This window comes from Taurulus bubalis (assembly GCF_910589615.1).
Source record: "Taurulus bubalis genome assembly, chromosome: 4".
NCBI lineage: Eukaryota > Metazoa > Chordata > Actinopteri > Perciformes > Cottidae > Taurulus > Taurulus bubalis.
In genome coordinates this window covers 12,532,034-12,548,617 of record NC_136592.1, presented here as the reverse complement: position 1 = coordinate 12,548,617, position 16,584 = coordinate 12,532,034, and the positions used below count along the sequence as shown (strand labels likewise).

General features: G+C 41.2%; 1 protein-coding gene across 1 annotated transcript in view; it reads left to right on the top strand.

Moving 5' to 3' along the window:
- tjp1a (tight junction protein 1a) overlaps positions 1–16,584 on the top strand; it is a gene marked incomplete at its 5' end in the record, with an annotated part of 96,090 nt that extends 79,506 nt beyond the window's left edge. Inside the window, 17 exons of the mRNA XM_079216855.1 lie at positions 569–753; positions 1,056–1,151; positions 1,756–1,782; positions 3,728–3,810; positions 4,077–4,287; positions 5,537–5,637; positions 5,780–6,148; positions 7,012–7,263; positions 8,454–9,284; positions 9,445–9,527; positions 9,726–9,902; positions 10,070–10,176; positions 10,345–10,589; positions 11,007–11,161; positions 11,247–11,467; positions 11,754–11,897; positions 14,752–16,584. Of these exons, the coding sequence (XP_079072981.1) occupies positions 569–753; positions 1,056–1,151; positions 1,756–1,782; positions 3,728–3,810; positions 4,077–4,287; positions 5,537–5,637; positions 5,780–6,148; positions 7,012–7,263; positions 8,454–9,284; positions 9,445–9,527; positions 9,726–9,902; positions 10,070–10,176; positions 10,345–10,589; positions 11,007–11,161; positions 11,247–11,467; positions 11,754–11,897; positions 14,752–14,846 (3,382 nt within the window). The 3' untranslated portion in view covers positions 14,847–16,584. The remainder of the gene's footprint in view (positions 1–568; positions 754–1,055; positions 1,152–1,755; positions 1,783–3,727; positions 3,811–4,076; positions 4,288–5,536; positions 5,638–5,779; positions 6,149–7,011; positions 7,264–8,453; positions 9,285–9,444; positions 9,528–9,725; positions 9,903–10,069; positions 10,177–10,344; positions 10,590–11,006; positions 11,162–11,246; positions 11,468–11,753; positions 11,898–14,751) is intronic.

Genomic DNA, 16,584 nt, shown 5'->3' with positions numbered 1-16,584 from the left:
GCTTTACTCACCTTACTGCTTACCACTGTTTAATTTAACGTATAACATATATTGACGTATCTGCAATGAACTTTAGGAAACAGATACTGTAAAAGTTGGCCTTTATCTTAAATTAGTGGTGTGTACATCTGTAATGGTGGAAAGTGTGTAAGTAAGACTTGTCATTTCACTGCAAAGTCTTAATATGTTATACATATTCTCTGTGTATCTGTATATCACTGCAATCTGTCATAGGTTTATGTATATCAAAATACTGATATTTCAGCTCTTCATAATGTGATCATTGTGCTATAAATTAGATTGTACAAGCCCTCAAGACAACATATCAATTAGTCTATATATAAAATGGCCTTGAACTTATTTCATCAGCATTTCTTCAGCACTCTTTCTAATGCACTCAATAATCAGTTTGACAGCCACTTACAACTCAGTGGTGTTGCAGTTACAGTATATTACCACAACTTTTCTCTCCAAACAGTACCTAAATGCTGAATACCTGAACTGTCCTAAAGTGCCCGAGAGTGAATCCGTGACCGCTGACCTTACTCCTACTCTCTTCTCTGTCCAGAGCTGAGCAGCTATCCAGCGTGCAGTACACCCTCCCCAAAACACCAGGGGGCGACAGAGCGGACTTCTGGAGATTCCGAGGATTGCGAAGCTCCAAGAGGAATTTGCGTAAGAGCAGGGAAGATCTGTCAGCCCAACCAGTTCAGACCAAGTTCCCTGCTTATGAGAGGGTGGTGCTGAGGGAAGGTAAGCACACATCCGCCAAGACAGTAACAGCAATAATCTCTGACATATCTTGATAATTTATTGTAGGAAGAATTTACAAAGTAGTGTAAATGTACCCTTTTAGCTAAAAGAAACACAGGGTCTTTCACGGCACTTGTGAGTTCTAGATAACTGACGCCTGTAGTTGTACGTTTGCTTCTAAGAATTGCAAAGTTGTTAAATTGTCCATTACGAATATTTTCTAATATGGTAACAGCATTGTAGTTTGTAAGTGATGCATGATGACCTTTGGTACGTTCCATGACTTGGTTATGTTCTTCTAGCTGGGTTCCTGAGGCCTGTGGTTCTCTTTGGGCCAATAGCAGACGTGGCCAGAGAGAAACTGGCCAGGGAAGAGCCAGACATATTTGAACTAGCAAGTAAGTGATAAAGAACCGATCACCCTCTCTTGTGTTGTGAGCTACTGTCTGTCATGCATTGATAGGAAACCACACTCTTAATGTAGGCATCACACACTGCACCTGAGGGCTATTTAACTTCTTAGCATCCATAAAATATTTACAGTCGTCAATCCTCCTGTAAGTGATTTGCTGACTTGTGGCCAGTGGAAATAGACGTTCACCATGCATTACTTCTGCCTGTGACTCTCTTCTTTTCATTTAAATGTGTTGCTCTGCCGTAGAGATTGCCATAACAATGCCGTGACAAAAATGATTTCCTCTGTGTATGTATAGCTTCTCTCTTTCTTCATCTTTGTTTATGGTTCACTCTTCTACACTCCAAGCAGAGCTGCATACATTCGTTCATTTTAGTCCGTGCCCGTTCCCTCTTACTTCATAGATTGCTTCTTTAACGTGGGATTTTTATTTCAACACTCGGTATTTCATTTCAATAAGTGCACAACACATGCCAGTGCAACCACACACATATATTCAGTAGACACCCATATAAAAAGTGATTCCATTCCTTGATGTTTATTTGCTTAACTCCAGTGATGTTTGTGTAACTGTATTTTCTTTTCAGAAACACAGCAACAACAAGGAGGGGAAAGTATGTCACTTAGTGCATCAACTTTTATTTGTTTTATTGATTCAGTGATAATCTGTAAACTAGTGTTTGGTGGCAATCTGGTCTATAGATGTTTCAACGATGCGTGTAGGGGAATAGCACTTGATTTAAGGAATTCACATTTGTCAATACAATTGGCAATAAAGATTGTTTTAGTATATACTAGCATGATTGTAAAACGAATCACAGAAGACCTGACTGCAATATCATACTTACACGCAGCTTTTTTTCTTTTTGTTTCGATGTAATTTTCTCGTTGGAAAGAAAATCTACCCTTAATATTGTACTTAATTTATTGCCTGAGATGCACTTGACTCTGGCAAAGAAAATAGCATCAATGAAAATATATATAAGATTGTACAAACCACTGCTGCATTAGCATGGATCACATTTATATAAACACTTACATTAGATATGATACAAAAAAGGTTATTGTTGAGAATTCATTTTTGTTTTCCATTCTACACTTTTTGCCCAAATTTAAATCTCTTAAGGAGCTGTTTGCCATTGTGATATTGCATGTTGATCATTAGAAATTAGTGAATGCTTATTTATATACAGTAACCTTTATTTGACTGTGTTTTATAGTAAAATTCAGTGGTATTCCCCTCCTTAATGTATGTAGAAAGACAACAGCAAGGCAGCATGTGGAGCTGTTCAGTTAATATGCCCACTAAGATGTGTGGAGTTGCTTTTCAATAAAATCATTAGGAAATTACCAAATAGTGCAGAATAGACTGGGAATGAGTTTATTTGGGTTTCCAAAAGTTGTCACCCATTTATATGATTGTTCTACTACATTGCTCCCTATTTGCCCATGAAATCTCAGACGCTAAAATGACCAAATTAACATAGCATTCAGGCCATGCAAATGGAATCGATAGATTTTCTTTCTAAAAGTGCCCACAATACCACCCAAAAATATGATATGAGATGAAATAGTCTCATCTTCAACCATCTCCGCAGTCAGCTGAAAAAATAAACCATTTATGTATGTGTTCATGTTAAAATTGCCTCCAAATACTTTGATATTGGGTCCATGTACGAGCTGAACCAAAAATGTATCACTATGAATCTGATTAAAATGGGTCATTTTATGGCTCACAAAGTGGACCACATTAAACCACCTCTGTGATGCTACTGTACAAAAACATAGAGTGTATTATATATCAGACAAAACTGACTGTTTTATATTGCACGGACATAACTGACTCCTAACATTAAAATTAATGTTTAATGTTTTAACATTGCTGCTTAAATCTTGACTTGTTGCATGGCTGTTTTTATCTGCTCTCCCTAAAATGTTTTTGGGTAGATCAGAGCAGTGTTTTCAGATCATGGATCCTATTAGCAATGAGAAATGTTAGAAATTAAGCCCTGTGGTGTGTTTGAGTCATTACTATACTGCACCCTGGTGAGATGACTGCCCTCTTTTGAACCTTGTGTGTCTGGGCAGGAAACCATTGCTTATCTTTATGTGAATCATAAACCCCTCTTCACATCCTTGCTTAAATCCCCGAGGCTTACAATGACACTGTATTCTCATTAATCCCAAAATGACCCTCATGCTCTTGTATGCGCATATTTCATGTCACTGTTTCTCACATAATGCATTTCTTGCACCATAATTTATACTGTTACATGCAGTTGCACGCACATTCATACACCACTGAATTACATTTACCTAAACCTACCCAAAATACCTAATGACTATTGCATGAATTGGCTGCTACTATCTAGCTGTTTTCACAAACGTACACTTGTCCTCTCCCGTACGGAGATTATTATTCTGTATTTAACAGCTCTGTTGTTGGGAGTCGACAAATGCACGCCACAGAAATATCTGATTCGGGCACAGCCAAGTTATATTGTGATTTGCCTCTTGTGTTGATGTGATGCAGTAACTCTGTACATTTGTCTTTTATAGGGAGTGAACCCAGGGATGCAGGAACCGACCAGAAGAACTCCGGTATCATTCGCCTGCACACCATCAAACAGATAATTGACCGGGTAAGAAGCAAGATATGCACACGTATTTAGAAATACTTACGAAAGGTTGAGGTATAAACATCTTTCGACAGATTTGTTTTTGTAATGAGAAGATGGCTGAGCTAATATGTTCCAGTGCTGCCCTCTGGTGTTCTGAACTTGTTAATGCTATTGAATCATTATGGTGTTGGCCATATAGTATTCTATCTAATACTCTTGAACTTTAATCAGGGTTAATGCTGACTATATGGAAATAATACCAAGTTATGTTTTCTCTGTGTATGAAGGACAAGCATGCAGTGCTGGACATCACCCCTAATGCAGTGGACCGTCTGAACTACGCTCAGTGGTATCCGATTGTGGTGTTTCTCAACCCAGACACAAAGCAGGGTGTGAAGACTATGAGGACCCGCCTCTGCCCTGAGTCTAGGAAGAGTGCCAGGAAGCTTTTTGAACGAGCCCTCAAATTAAGGAAGAACAACCACCACCTCTTCACCAGTGAGTCTAGTGGGATGGGGGCGGGGGGCTCCAAACAAATGGAAGGGAACGGTAGATATGTTACAGGCAGCACAGACAGATTTCAAAGGCAGTTGACAATTGAGTGCCGCAGTGTTGGAGGCTATGGCTGTCTGTCACACTCCTTACAAGCGAACGCTTGCTTGTTCAGCACTGACTGTCACACAAGAGTCCCCACAGGGCCCTTTTTCAGCATGCACTCTGTCTGTCAAGTGTTGTGGTGTGACCATGCTTTAGGAGCATCTGTTGGTAATAAAGATATTAGAGAAGTGTAAAGAGCATTCTTCACAGCTCATATTGTGGGCGACTGTGGCTCAGTGGTGAGCAGGGTCGTCCTTCAATAAGAGGGTCGGCGGTTCGATCGTGGGCTCTGCTAGACACTTAACCCTAAATTGCTCCCGTAGCTGCGCCTACGGTGTATGAATTGTCGATAGTCCTGATGTGGCACCTTGCATGGCAGCTCCTCATCAGTGTGTGAATGGGTGAATTATGTCATGTAGTGTTAAAGCGCTTTGAGTGGTCGGTAGACTAGAAACGCGCTATACAAGTACGGGTCCATATTCAGTCTGTGCAGTACATACAAAGATTCTTCCCATAATCTTCAGTCCAAATAACTATTACACAATGAGCTGCATTTGTACCTCTATTCTATGCCTTTTATCCACAGGATTTCATTTGAAAGTTATTCTGAGAATCATTTATTCTCAATTATTCTCATAATCATGATCAACTATAATTACTTTATAATCAACTTAAAAACAGATAAAATTTGACTATTTTTATGTTAAGAATCTGCCACATGGGACGAAGCAATGCGGGAAGTTACCCCTAAACTACCTTGCCATGTCCTTGAGAGTGAAAGTTTGCATTTAAACTGTCTCTTCCTAGTCTGTTGTGATTTGTTTGCACATTTTATTCAGAAACAATGAACTTGCTCCTTAACCTTCATTGTGATGGCTATTATTCCCTCTTAGAATCATACAAAATATTAACTGGCTGGCAACCATATTAAGTGGGAAAGAGCACCTTCAAAATGACTCTGGTGTCCTTTACTGGCATGATGCTAATCATGGCAGATCATTTATGGGTTAGAGTGCATATCTAGAAGGAATGTTTAATTATGATTCTATTGTTGTACTTAAATGCTAATTTGGGATACATTGTTGTTACTCATTTGATTGGAGAGATGTTTTTTTTCTTACCTTCTGCACTCTCCTCTCTGTATATTCAGCGACCATTAACTTGAACAACATGAATGATGGTTGGTTTGGTGCGCTGAAGGACACAATCCAGCAGCAGCAGAACCAGTTGGTGTGGGTTTCAGAGGGCAAGGTAAGATGCGCACACTCAGAAACAAACAAACACACACACACACATGCACACACACACACACACACACGTGCACACAAACAGCCGGGTAGACTGGAAATGGTCTTTTCTCGCTCCCTCTCTCACTTTACCTCTTGTTTCCCAGGCTGATGGGGCAGCCGAGGATGACCTGGACATCCACGACGACCGTCTGTCTTACCTGTCGGCACCAGGCAGTGAGTATTCCATGTATAGCACCGACAGCCGCCACACCTCCGACTACGAGGACACGGACACAGAGGGCGGAGCCTACACCGACCAGGAGCTGGACGAAACGCTGAATGATGACGTGGGTCTACCCACGGAGCCTGCCATCACCCGCTCCTCTGAGCCCGTCCGTGAGGACCCGCCTGTCATCCAGGAGCCCCCTGGCTACGCTAGCTACCAGCACACAGTGCAGCCGGACCCCCTGAACCGCATCGACCCGGCTGGATTCAAGGCACCAGTTCCGCAGCAGGTAGCGTTTCTGAGAGCTGCACATCTTCCCTGTTGTCTGGAGGACGTGATTTGCGTTAGAAGGGTTTTCTGGCGGCGCTATTGAAGGCACTTTTTTTTGCAGTTACTCTGTCTATCTACTGTTACCAAACAATATCAGTGCAAAAGTGAAAACTTCTGTGGTCAGGTATATAATGTATAAATATTATATAATATATATATATATTTATTTTATCTATTGGCCTATATCTGTTTGTTGATTGATGTTTGTGAGCGTGTGTTTTTTATTTTTTTGAAAAGGAAAAGTACTTGAAAAGTTTTACTGTTACTCTTGTAATCTATATTACCACAAGCTGTCTTATTGGTGTGACTGTTGCTGATGTCACTGGGAAAAGAAACTTGTTTGTCAAAGTGTCTGTACCAGTACTCACCTATGTGCACTTCTTACCTTTTTGTTTTACCTGTGATTGGGACTGTGGCGATACGACACAAAGTATTATGTGCATGTTGGAAATGCCAGTGTTAATCCAGTGTACCTGTGAAATCTACTTATCAACACCCAATTGGCCGTTGTGACACCCAAATCTAAATGTTTGTCGTCTCATGATGTGTTAATGAACATAAAAGGGGAAAGAAAAGAAACTACTGTATTGTAACCGTAGCATTAAAATCTAATTAGTATACTCTAACAATGAAAACTTGTCCTGCTGCTAATTCCTAACTCTCACATGACATTGGTTGATCTACAGCTACTGTTAAATGTGGAGGAGGGTGATTGGTTGTATGTTGTAGGCACAAGTGAGGAGCAGACCGTTGTAGTGGGGCTGTAAAGGTAGTAGCACTTGTTAATACTGCACCATAGTGTCAGCGCGTGTTATTAAACATTTCTGAACCACTTCACAGAAAGCAGAGGCTGCTGCCGTCCCTAGGGTCCCCCAGCAGCCTGAGCCCCTGGCTGAGACAGTGCCTCCTGCTGTCGACGTTACTGTAAAAACTGTAGGGGGTCTTAGCCCTGACGAGGCTCCTGCCGCTCCTCACAGCCAGCCAAGCCCCATCCCAGAGGCTGGCTCACTTAGGAGGCCCACTCCTGAGCTAGCTCCTCAGAGCGTCACACCAGAACCCCTGCAATCTGGACTGGCCAGTTCAGAACCAAAGGTATCCATCTGCCCGCCACCGGACACTCCGTGAACTGACTCAGCCGAGCTCGGTCTGACGCGGCTGACCTCCTGTGCTGCTACTGCCTGTCTACCTACCTACCTCCTGCTGCTGCCATGCTTCTATCTCTCTCTCCTTCCGCCATGCATGTCTGCTGACCACAGTGCTGCCCAGAAGAGACAGAGATGTGTTTGTGGGCGTGCAAGAGTGTGTATGTGTGTGCACGGGTGAGCAATGCGGTTAAACAACAGTGGGCTTGGAGATGATGGCTGCACTGATATGCCTCCATGTAAGGGAGCAGTGGAAACTTGCGACTCTCGCTGTCACTTATTCTCTTTGCATGGCTGCAACATGTTTGCCTCATCTGTTAACCACTATAAGTAGATCTCTTTGTGCTGTATTTTTCAGTGTAGATTGAATGGATTGTTTCCTTGTAAAAGTAGCCATTAATTCTCCAACAATTTTCAATTTTTAATTTATGTAGCCATAGCCAAGCAACAAAGACCAGCAAAACTAAAATGTTCTGCTGATTAGGATGGATAATTAATGGTTACTTCTCGATGATTATGATTTATTTTTGTACAATCGGTATGTGCTGTAATGTCAAATATTATTGTGGATGTTTATGTTGCCTTAATAATTGCACCAAGACAGTGGGTGACATTTTCCCTTGTGAATGCAGCGGTGCACACATTGTGTAAGAAACCCCAAAGTATTAATCAAATTATCAATAGGCATTCTATAAGTAGTTTATTTTACACTTGTATACCAAATTCCCATTCTCTCAAATTAGACAAGAAAAATGCATCCCATTGTTTTGTTGTATTTTTTTTTTTTTACTTTGTTATTTTTTCTTGATTAATTTTCAATGTTAATTTGGAGCTGCAGTGGTACCTTGTGATGTTTTTAAGCTGCAATAAGTGTTTATCTGTGCTGCTATTTCTATTTAATCTAGTATACGATCTGATCAGTAACCCTCCCTCTCAGTTTCTCTATTTCAGGTCTTTCCCTTCTGGTTTTTTCTTCTGCAATTAATTTAACAGACGTCTTTTAATATTCTAATTTTCTCATCTTTTCAACGGATCTTTGTATGTCCAGTTTTTCACATTACAAATTTTCTGTCTGTGCAATATGTTAGTGGATCCTGTGCAGTTGTTAACCTTATTATTTGTTGTGTATTTTTTTTGTAGATGTTTCAGAAGGATCCATACAGCGTAGACAACACAGTGAGAATCAACCACAGCATGAAGCCTGTGACTTACAACCCTCAGCAGGGATATCACCCTGACCAGCAGCCATACAGAGATTACGACCACCCACCCAGTCGGTATGATGTCAGCAGCAGTGGAGTCAGCAGCGGAGGTGGTTACCCAGAACCAAAGCACAGAAACTATGACTCTAACCCGGCCTACGAGAACAGTGTGCCTCATTATGACCACCAACAGTGGAACCCCTACAACCAACCACTCTCTACTGCCAACTCCCAGGGCTACGATCCCCGTTTACCGTACGGTGACGGCTCTGACTCCCAGTACACTCCTCCTCTCCGCTACGACGAGCCCCCACCTCAGCAGGGATTCGACGGACGGCCTCGCTACGGTAAACCAACAGGTCCAGCTCCTGTCCGCTATGATGATCCTCCACCTCCTGCTTCAGGGCCGGACCTGCATTACAACCAGGATTCGCACCTGAGCACGTACCCGTCAGCTGGCCACTCCCCAGACCCCGCTGCCCAGCGGCCTACGTATAACCAGGGACTAACGCCGCAACAAAAGAGCTACAAACCTCAGCAGTATGACCCTGTTCCTGTGAACTCTGACACCAGCCCCACACCACCTCCCAAAGCAGACGCCCCATCACCGTCTCCTGCGGAGGCTCCAAAGTTTTTCCCCGCCAGAGACGAACCACAAGACCCCGCCATGCGGCCACAGTCAGTCCTGACAAGGGTCAAGATGTTTGAGAACAAACGCTCTGTGTCCGTGGATAGAGCCAGAGATGCAGGGGATTCATCTGGGAACAAGGTAAACTGTTTAGCTTTATCACCTAATGCCGTTATAGTTGTTACTAGTGTACTTAACTTGAACATTTACTCTTCAACTTCTTGAGAAATAAGCACATTGGAAGTTCACATTCTTAATATTTTGTCCTGTTGAGTAAAGTTAATTGTTTTTGCTATTACAGGCAGCTGATTTACCTTTGAAAGCAGGCGGGGTAATCCCAAAAGCTAATTCTCTGAGCAACCTGGATCAAGAGAAGACCTTTAGGTAAGCCCATGTTTATGCAATTTTTCAAACACATATTGGAATTAAATTGTGGAATTTGTCACTTTAATTCCTCATTATTGAACAATTTACTCAAGCCTTTATTTTGGCCATATGCCATCGCTAACTCCTCTTCCCTTGCTCTGATCTCACCATCTGACTTGTTTTTGACCTGCTTAACTTTTTATCACACCAACCCAGAACCCCAGGGCCTCAGCAGCCTCCGTCCGAGGTAGCTGATGACATTGTGCGCTCCAACCCTTACGACCCTGATGAGGACGAGGACTACTACAGGAAACAGCTGTCTTACTTTGACAGGCTCCAGGTCGGTCCTAGCAAACCCCAGCCACAAGCTCCAACCACTAACAACTACCCCAGGTGAGGCTCGTCACATGTATTGTTCTTATGGAACATATTTTTAGTTGGAGGGAAAGTTGGAAAAGACGCATTAATCTAATCTACTTTTAGCATCAGTTATGTTTTTTTTATAGATAATGCCATTTCTACTGTGAATCTTGAATTTATGGTTTGGTCTTGTGATTAAGGACGGAGTCGGTGGAGAAACCTATTCCAGTGGAGAAAAAATATGAACCAATTCCCCAGATGACGCCTTCTCTGCCACCAGCCATACTGCCCAAACCGGCACCTGAAGGTAAAAATGAACCGTCTTCAATCAAAGGAAAACAACTGACGTGGGGATTTTATTATCTAATACAAGATTGTAATCATGTGAAGATGCATCTGTACCACACGCTGCAAAAAATGAACATGATTCCACACACTGTAGAGCTCTTTGGCTCACCTCATGGGTCTTCCACAGCCAAACCTCCTGGCCGAGACGACACTGTCCAGACCAACTTCCTGCCTCACAAGAGTTTCCCTGAGAAGTCTCCAGTTAATGGCACTAGTGAACATCCTCCAAAAACAGCTCCACCAGCAACCAGCTACAACCGCTACGCGCCCAAGCCCTACACCACGTCAGCCAAGCCTTTTGCACGCATGTTCGACAGTCCTAAATTCAACCACAACCTTCTGCCCAATGAAAAGCCTGACACTGCTCCAAAGGTAAGCAGATTTTTTTTAAGATCTCATACTGACCTCACTGTATATTAACAGTTTATTACAGGGGGTTACAGGAATTTCTTTACTTTTGAGTTTACTTTTTCAAAACTCTTAAAACTGTAATTTTTTTCTCAAACTTAATTTCCATTTTACAAAGAGCAGATTTATCTGAAATAACTGTTACGTAAGGGTTATTAATAACCGACGCTAAAAACCATGAATCAGAGTAGTTTTGCTCCCCTTACTCTCTTTCCTCATCGGACCGTTACTTGATTTTGGACATCCTAGTTGATGTACATTTACACTGAATCTGCTCAGTTCTCTCTTAGAAGCTATTTATGCCATCTTTTGATTGTTGGTGGTTACATAAATATGTTCATCTCCAAGCTCTTAGCCTCACTGTTGCTGTGTTTGAAACAGGGCCAGAGCTCCAGCCCAGTGAAGCCTCCGATAGCCGCGCAGCCCCAGAACACAGACCCCGACAGTGGCCTGGACACTTTCACACGCACTATGGACCACCGCTCCAAACACCAGCACAACAACATTAACGCTGTGCCCAAGGCCATCCCTGTGAGGTAACAAACTCAATTTGACAGTTTCAAAGTTTAAGTATTCTATTGAATATGAGTAGTGCGAAAGTAGCGATTTATTCCCCTTCAGTCCTAGTGCCCTGGATGATGACGAGGATGAAGATGAGGGCCACACGGTGGTTGCAACAGCTCGAGGTATCTTCAACTCTAACGGTGGCGTCCTGAGCTCCATTGAGACGGGTGTCAGCATCATTATCCCACAGGGTGCCATCCCTGAAGGTGTGGAGCAGGAGATCTACTTCAAGGTCTGCAGAGACAACAGCATCCTGCCGCCACTCGACAAGGAGAAAGGTAACTTGTGTGTGTATATGTATGTATGTATGTATGTATGTATGTATATATATGTGTGTGTGTGTATATATATATATATATATATATATATATATATATATATATATATATATATATATATATATATATATTATATATATATATTATATATATATATATAATATATATATATATATATATATAATGTGTCTCTCTCTCTCTCTCTCTCTCCAGCACTGTTTGCATTTGAAACCTGCTTGTATGCGTTAACTTTTAATCTCCTTTCATTCTGTGTTTGTATTTCCAGGAGAGACTCTGCTCAGCCCTCTGGTGATGTGTGGACCTCATGGCCTCAAGTTTTTGAAGCCTGTGGAGCTGCGCTTACCTCACTGTGCGTCTATGACCCCTGATGGTTGGTCTTTTGCTCTAAAATCCTCCGACTCCTCGTCGGGTATGCTGTGCTCTCTGTTCTTCGGGGTCGTTTGGGTTGGCTTTGTGACTATTTGAGGGTTGTGGGTCACTGTTTTATTATAATGATTTGTAGATCTTACCCCTAGTTTTGGTTTTCTTAATCCAAAATCAAAGACAAATTTGTGAACTGAATTTGAAAATCTGATATGATTGGTCTCTCTCAACATGTCTGAAAATCAATCTAGGGGGAAATATCTAGTATTGCTTTGATTGATTCATTGTCATAATTTATCTTAGTTAACTCACCCACTCAATCTCAAAATCACTATCACTGGTTCTTTATTTGGTGTTCAAATCAAAGTCCCGCCTCATTGTTTTTACATCCTGAAATTCCAGTATTTCTCTCTTTTTTTTTCACCTCTTGAGTCATTTTAACAAGTTTCTCTGATTTCATTTAACATTCATTCATCAGACGCTTGGCTGTATAATATTTTAATTTCACCAGGTAGAAGAATAATGCATGCTGCTCTGCTCGGATAGATTTTTCTCACATAGCCACCCAAATTCTGACCTGAAGAACAGCTTTTATAGATCTCTCTGGAAATTGGGACAATGTCATAACCAATAATGCCTGTCTTTATCCTGCAGAAGAAGAACAAAAGTTACAGACATCTTGTTACTGTGTCAAAATATAGCTCTCCAAATGTAGGTTCTGTCTAGCTTAGTGTTGTTCTTATTTAAGATGGTTCTCAGGTGACAATACATATAATTGTCCTAGTAAATTGGTCTAAAATGAGTGAAATTGGATCTTGGAAAAACTGGGAAGTGATAGATGGGAAACTAGATAAACGATGCACAGCTCTCAGCAGCTGCTGGAGATGATGTAGATAATTGTAACCCCCTGTCAGTAAAAGGTTACTTGCTGATGAAACTTGGCCATTTACTAGACCAGCTGATAAAAGAAGTTCCTGTAAAACCACAAAACGGATTCATTTTTCAAACAGAAATGAGATAAAGGGAGAATGTTGCACAAATCATATTAATGGAAATTAAAACCAAGACAAGCTACTTTTAGTATGCCATCATTTAGTCTAGCATGTATTTAAGCAAACAAACGTTTGAGAAATAATATAAGCTCAACGAGCTCAAGTTGAGCTCCTGCTAAGAAAGTTAAAAAAAAAAAAAGAAAATGAAGAAAGGAACTAATTCCTCCTTTCCCCTTTCTTCCCACTGTCCCTCTCACATCTTCTAAAACAGTGGTAATTTTGGCAATGGTCAGGATTAGCTGCTAATTAGCCTCATTTTAAGGATAAGACTTGGAGGGCTGAATGAGACGTGAGCTCACTCTGTTGTCCTGCTGAATTGTGGGAGGATTATCGGGCTGAGTCCTAATCCTCTTATTGTGAAGCAAGGCCGCTCTCTGGCCTTCTCCTGTTCCTTCTCTGGTTTTTCTCACTTTGCTTCTCCTTCCTCCTCCTATACAACTCACTGCATCTGACCTCCTCTCTTCTGTGTATAGTGTGTTGAACTGTAGATGACCGTGCGAACCTACAGACTGAAATCAGAACCACTCTGACACAAGTAAAAATATCTTAGTGTGCGACGGAATTAAATGAAATGGCAGACGTTGACATCGAAATATGCAATATCGCATTGTCTAGGCTTGACCACTTAAGATATGTATTGCTTAAAAGTACCCTGTGGAGTTTTTGACCTACTTGAGTAATGTAATGTTACCACTTCGACAGTCTGACATGTGATGTGACCTGTGCTTTCCATATCCGAGGAACTGAAGGAAAACTCACACCTATACGGGAAAGTCAAACACTCAAAACTCAGATTTTATTATTTTTATTTGACGTTCTAAAGATCAGCGTTTGGGCGCTAAAAGTGTGCTTTTGGAAAAATTATTTGACATTTGACTTCATTAGTGTCTCAGCTTCGCTCACTCTCTAACTGTGTGTGTGTGAAAGAAAATGTTAATGAGCAGAGAAGAATGTAAACGCTGGCTCGCAGAGGGTTGCTCTGGTCTACCTTTCCTTTCCAGTATCCAGTATTTCTCAAGCAAATCCCCCACCAGCGGCCAGCATGGATGAAGAGGCGCTCGTCCAAGTGTAGTTGTTTTACGGTTGATCCAAAAAGGAACCTAGCTGAGTTAGTCGGTTGTCAAATGAACCAGGATTGCGTTATAGTATTATTTAGCTGGGGATGAACCCTGTGATCAACAATCAGCCAAAAAGGAAAGAAGCCGTTGGAGCCCAATAATATGAGCCGACTATTAAACCCATCACCCTGCCAAGAAGGCAGAGTGACACAACATCTAACGTCTTCAGAACTTAATATAAAGTATCTGAGTTTTTTGTGTTGCTTTCTCCCGCTGCCTTACATTTTTGCATAACTGAACAGGAGATAGTGCTTGGGTCACATTCATCTCTGCCATGTCAGCCAGAATTGAGCACAAGCTTGACAGTTTACAGATTGTGGAGGAGGCCGTATCCATAGTTAGTCCGTACTGTATCCGTGGAGCTCTGCCGAGCTGGCTGCGCTTACTTTGATTGATCACTGGACCTTTCCTCTTGTCACAGACCTCACTGTTTATAATTGCAATTACACTCGATCCATCCAGTGACTCATGCTGGGGACATTCAATAAACATAATAAATGGCTTTCATAGGCCACAAAACCATGTGATACTAGATAAGATGACTAACAATAGGTTCAATCAAGCGCTGCAGTGAGTGCTGTTTTGAAATTAGACTTGAGTTTGTAATAGATTGTTGTGGTGTGAAGAGGAATTTGCAAGTATATAGTGCTTATGAAATGCATTACAGTTTGAAATTAGCAGAAAAAGGCAGCTGTTATCACTCACTATGCCGCCATCTGTCTGTCCGCAGGTGACCCAAAAAGCTGGCAGAACAAGTCTCTCCCTGGAGACCCCAACTACCTGGTGGGAGCCAACTGTGTTTCTGTGCTCATTGACCACTTTTAAGGACGGACCAGCAGGTGTGATGTTACTGAATGTGGAACCATGGGGTGTCAACTGAAGAGGATGCGCACACACACACACACACACACACACACACACACACACACACACACACACTGACAGATGCACTCCAAACACACACACACACACACACACACACACACACACACACACACACACACACACTGACAGATGCACTCCAAACACACACACCATATAATGGAGTATGAAGAAGATCCAGTCAGTGCTGTTTACTGCACCCTTGGATGAAGGCGAGACACTGATGATTACAAGCTGTTCTTTAAACTCTTTCCCCATTTTGAAGTTTTGATGTGAAATGAAACCATGGATGCATGCACCATGCCACTGAGGATTGACACTATATATAAGGAGATGTTTAATGTAATTATTACATGAATATAGATGAGGTTTTTGAGGCAGCATAAATGCGTCAAAAATCTGTGTTGGTAAATTTATGCTATATATGCATACAGTATATATAGTAGTATAGAGAAGATTTACTAAAATTGTACTTGTGAAGTCAATTACCAGTCAACATCTTGTTGTTTTTCAGTTCAGGTGACTGAATACAAACATGTATCTCCACGTTTTTTTTCCACATTGAGGAAATTTTAATGAAGGTTTGAGACAGAAGTGAGGTTAAATTAAACCAGTGACGGTGACAAGTATCGGTTGAAGAAGTTGGCAAAACATGAGCTGGACATTAACCCAAGCAGCACACTCTTTAGAGACGTTCTTCCTGTATTTTTCCTTTTCCTTCAGTGATATCTTGTAGCTTAATTTCTTCCAGAGACACGTCTCTCCTTCCAGCCTGAGGGAGATCTATGCATGTTCTTAACTCAGGTCCAGTAGCCTCCTCTGTTCCTTTCTAGCATCTGTTTCTCTCTCTCGCTCTCGTCTTCTCTCTGTGCACTCTCGCACTCACACACAAATAAGCAGTGATGCCTTATCTGCAGATTATTCACTTTTCATTCAGTAAAACAAAATAAGTTATGATAAATTATGGTATAATGTCATTTGTTTGCCATTTTTTGTGAACCCTTTGTATAAATGAACTTGGGTTTAGCACACAATAACCATTTATAAAGGATAACAAAGGTATGCTCTTCTTTTATCTGCTATGCATTACTCAAGAAAGAAAAGAAAAAAACGGAAAGAAGTGGCTGTAAATAAAGCTAGCATATTGCCTTGTTTCTTTTGTTTGTAAATGAACTTTTTGTATGTCTTTCTTTTTTGTATAAAACTTAGAGAAAACATGTTTTAAAAAGTCGAAGACAGTGAACGTGGTTATCTTTGTATACTGGATATAACCTCGAGCCTTGGAACTTGTAACCTAACAACAATACATCACATCTTTTCTACCGATATATTCACACTATGTCATGGTCACAAAAACAGCTCTTTTTAAGGCTCTTTGAGGATCAGAAAAGTGCTTGGGCTAAAATACATTTAAAACATGTTCTTTTAAAAAGGGTGTGCTCTCAAAGTGTCCCCCTCACTGATTTGTGATACTGGATGCTGTATTGTGTGCCCTTAAATGTATTTTTGTACTAATAGACAATATATGATGTATGGCACACCAGTACCATTTTATTTTTAGATATAACACGGCTTTAATTGGATATTAGCTCTTCACTTGTGGCTGACTTTTTTTTCTCCTCTGCAACACAATTTTAAGTATACCACTGTATTAATAAATAAAAAACATTTTTAAAGTAAA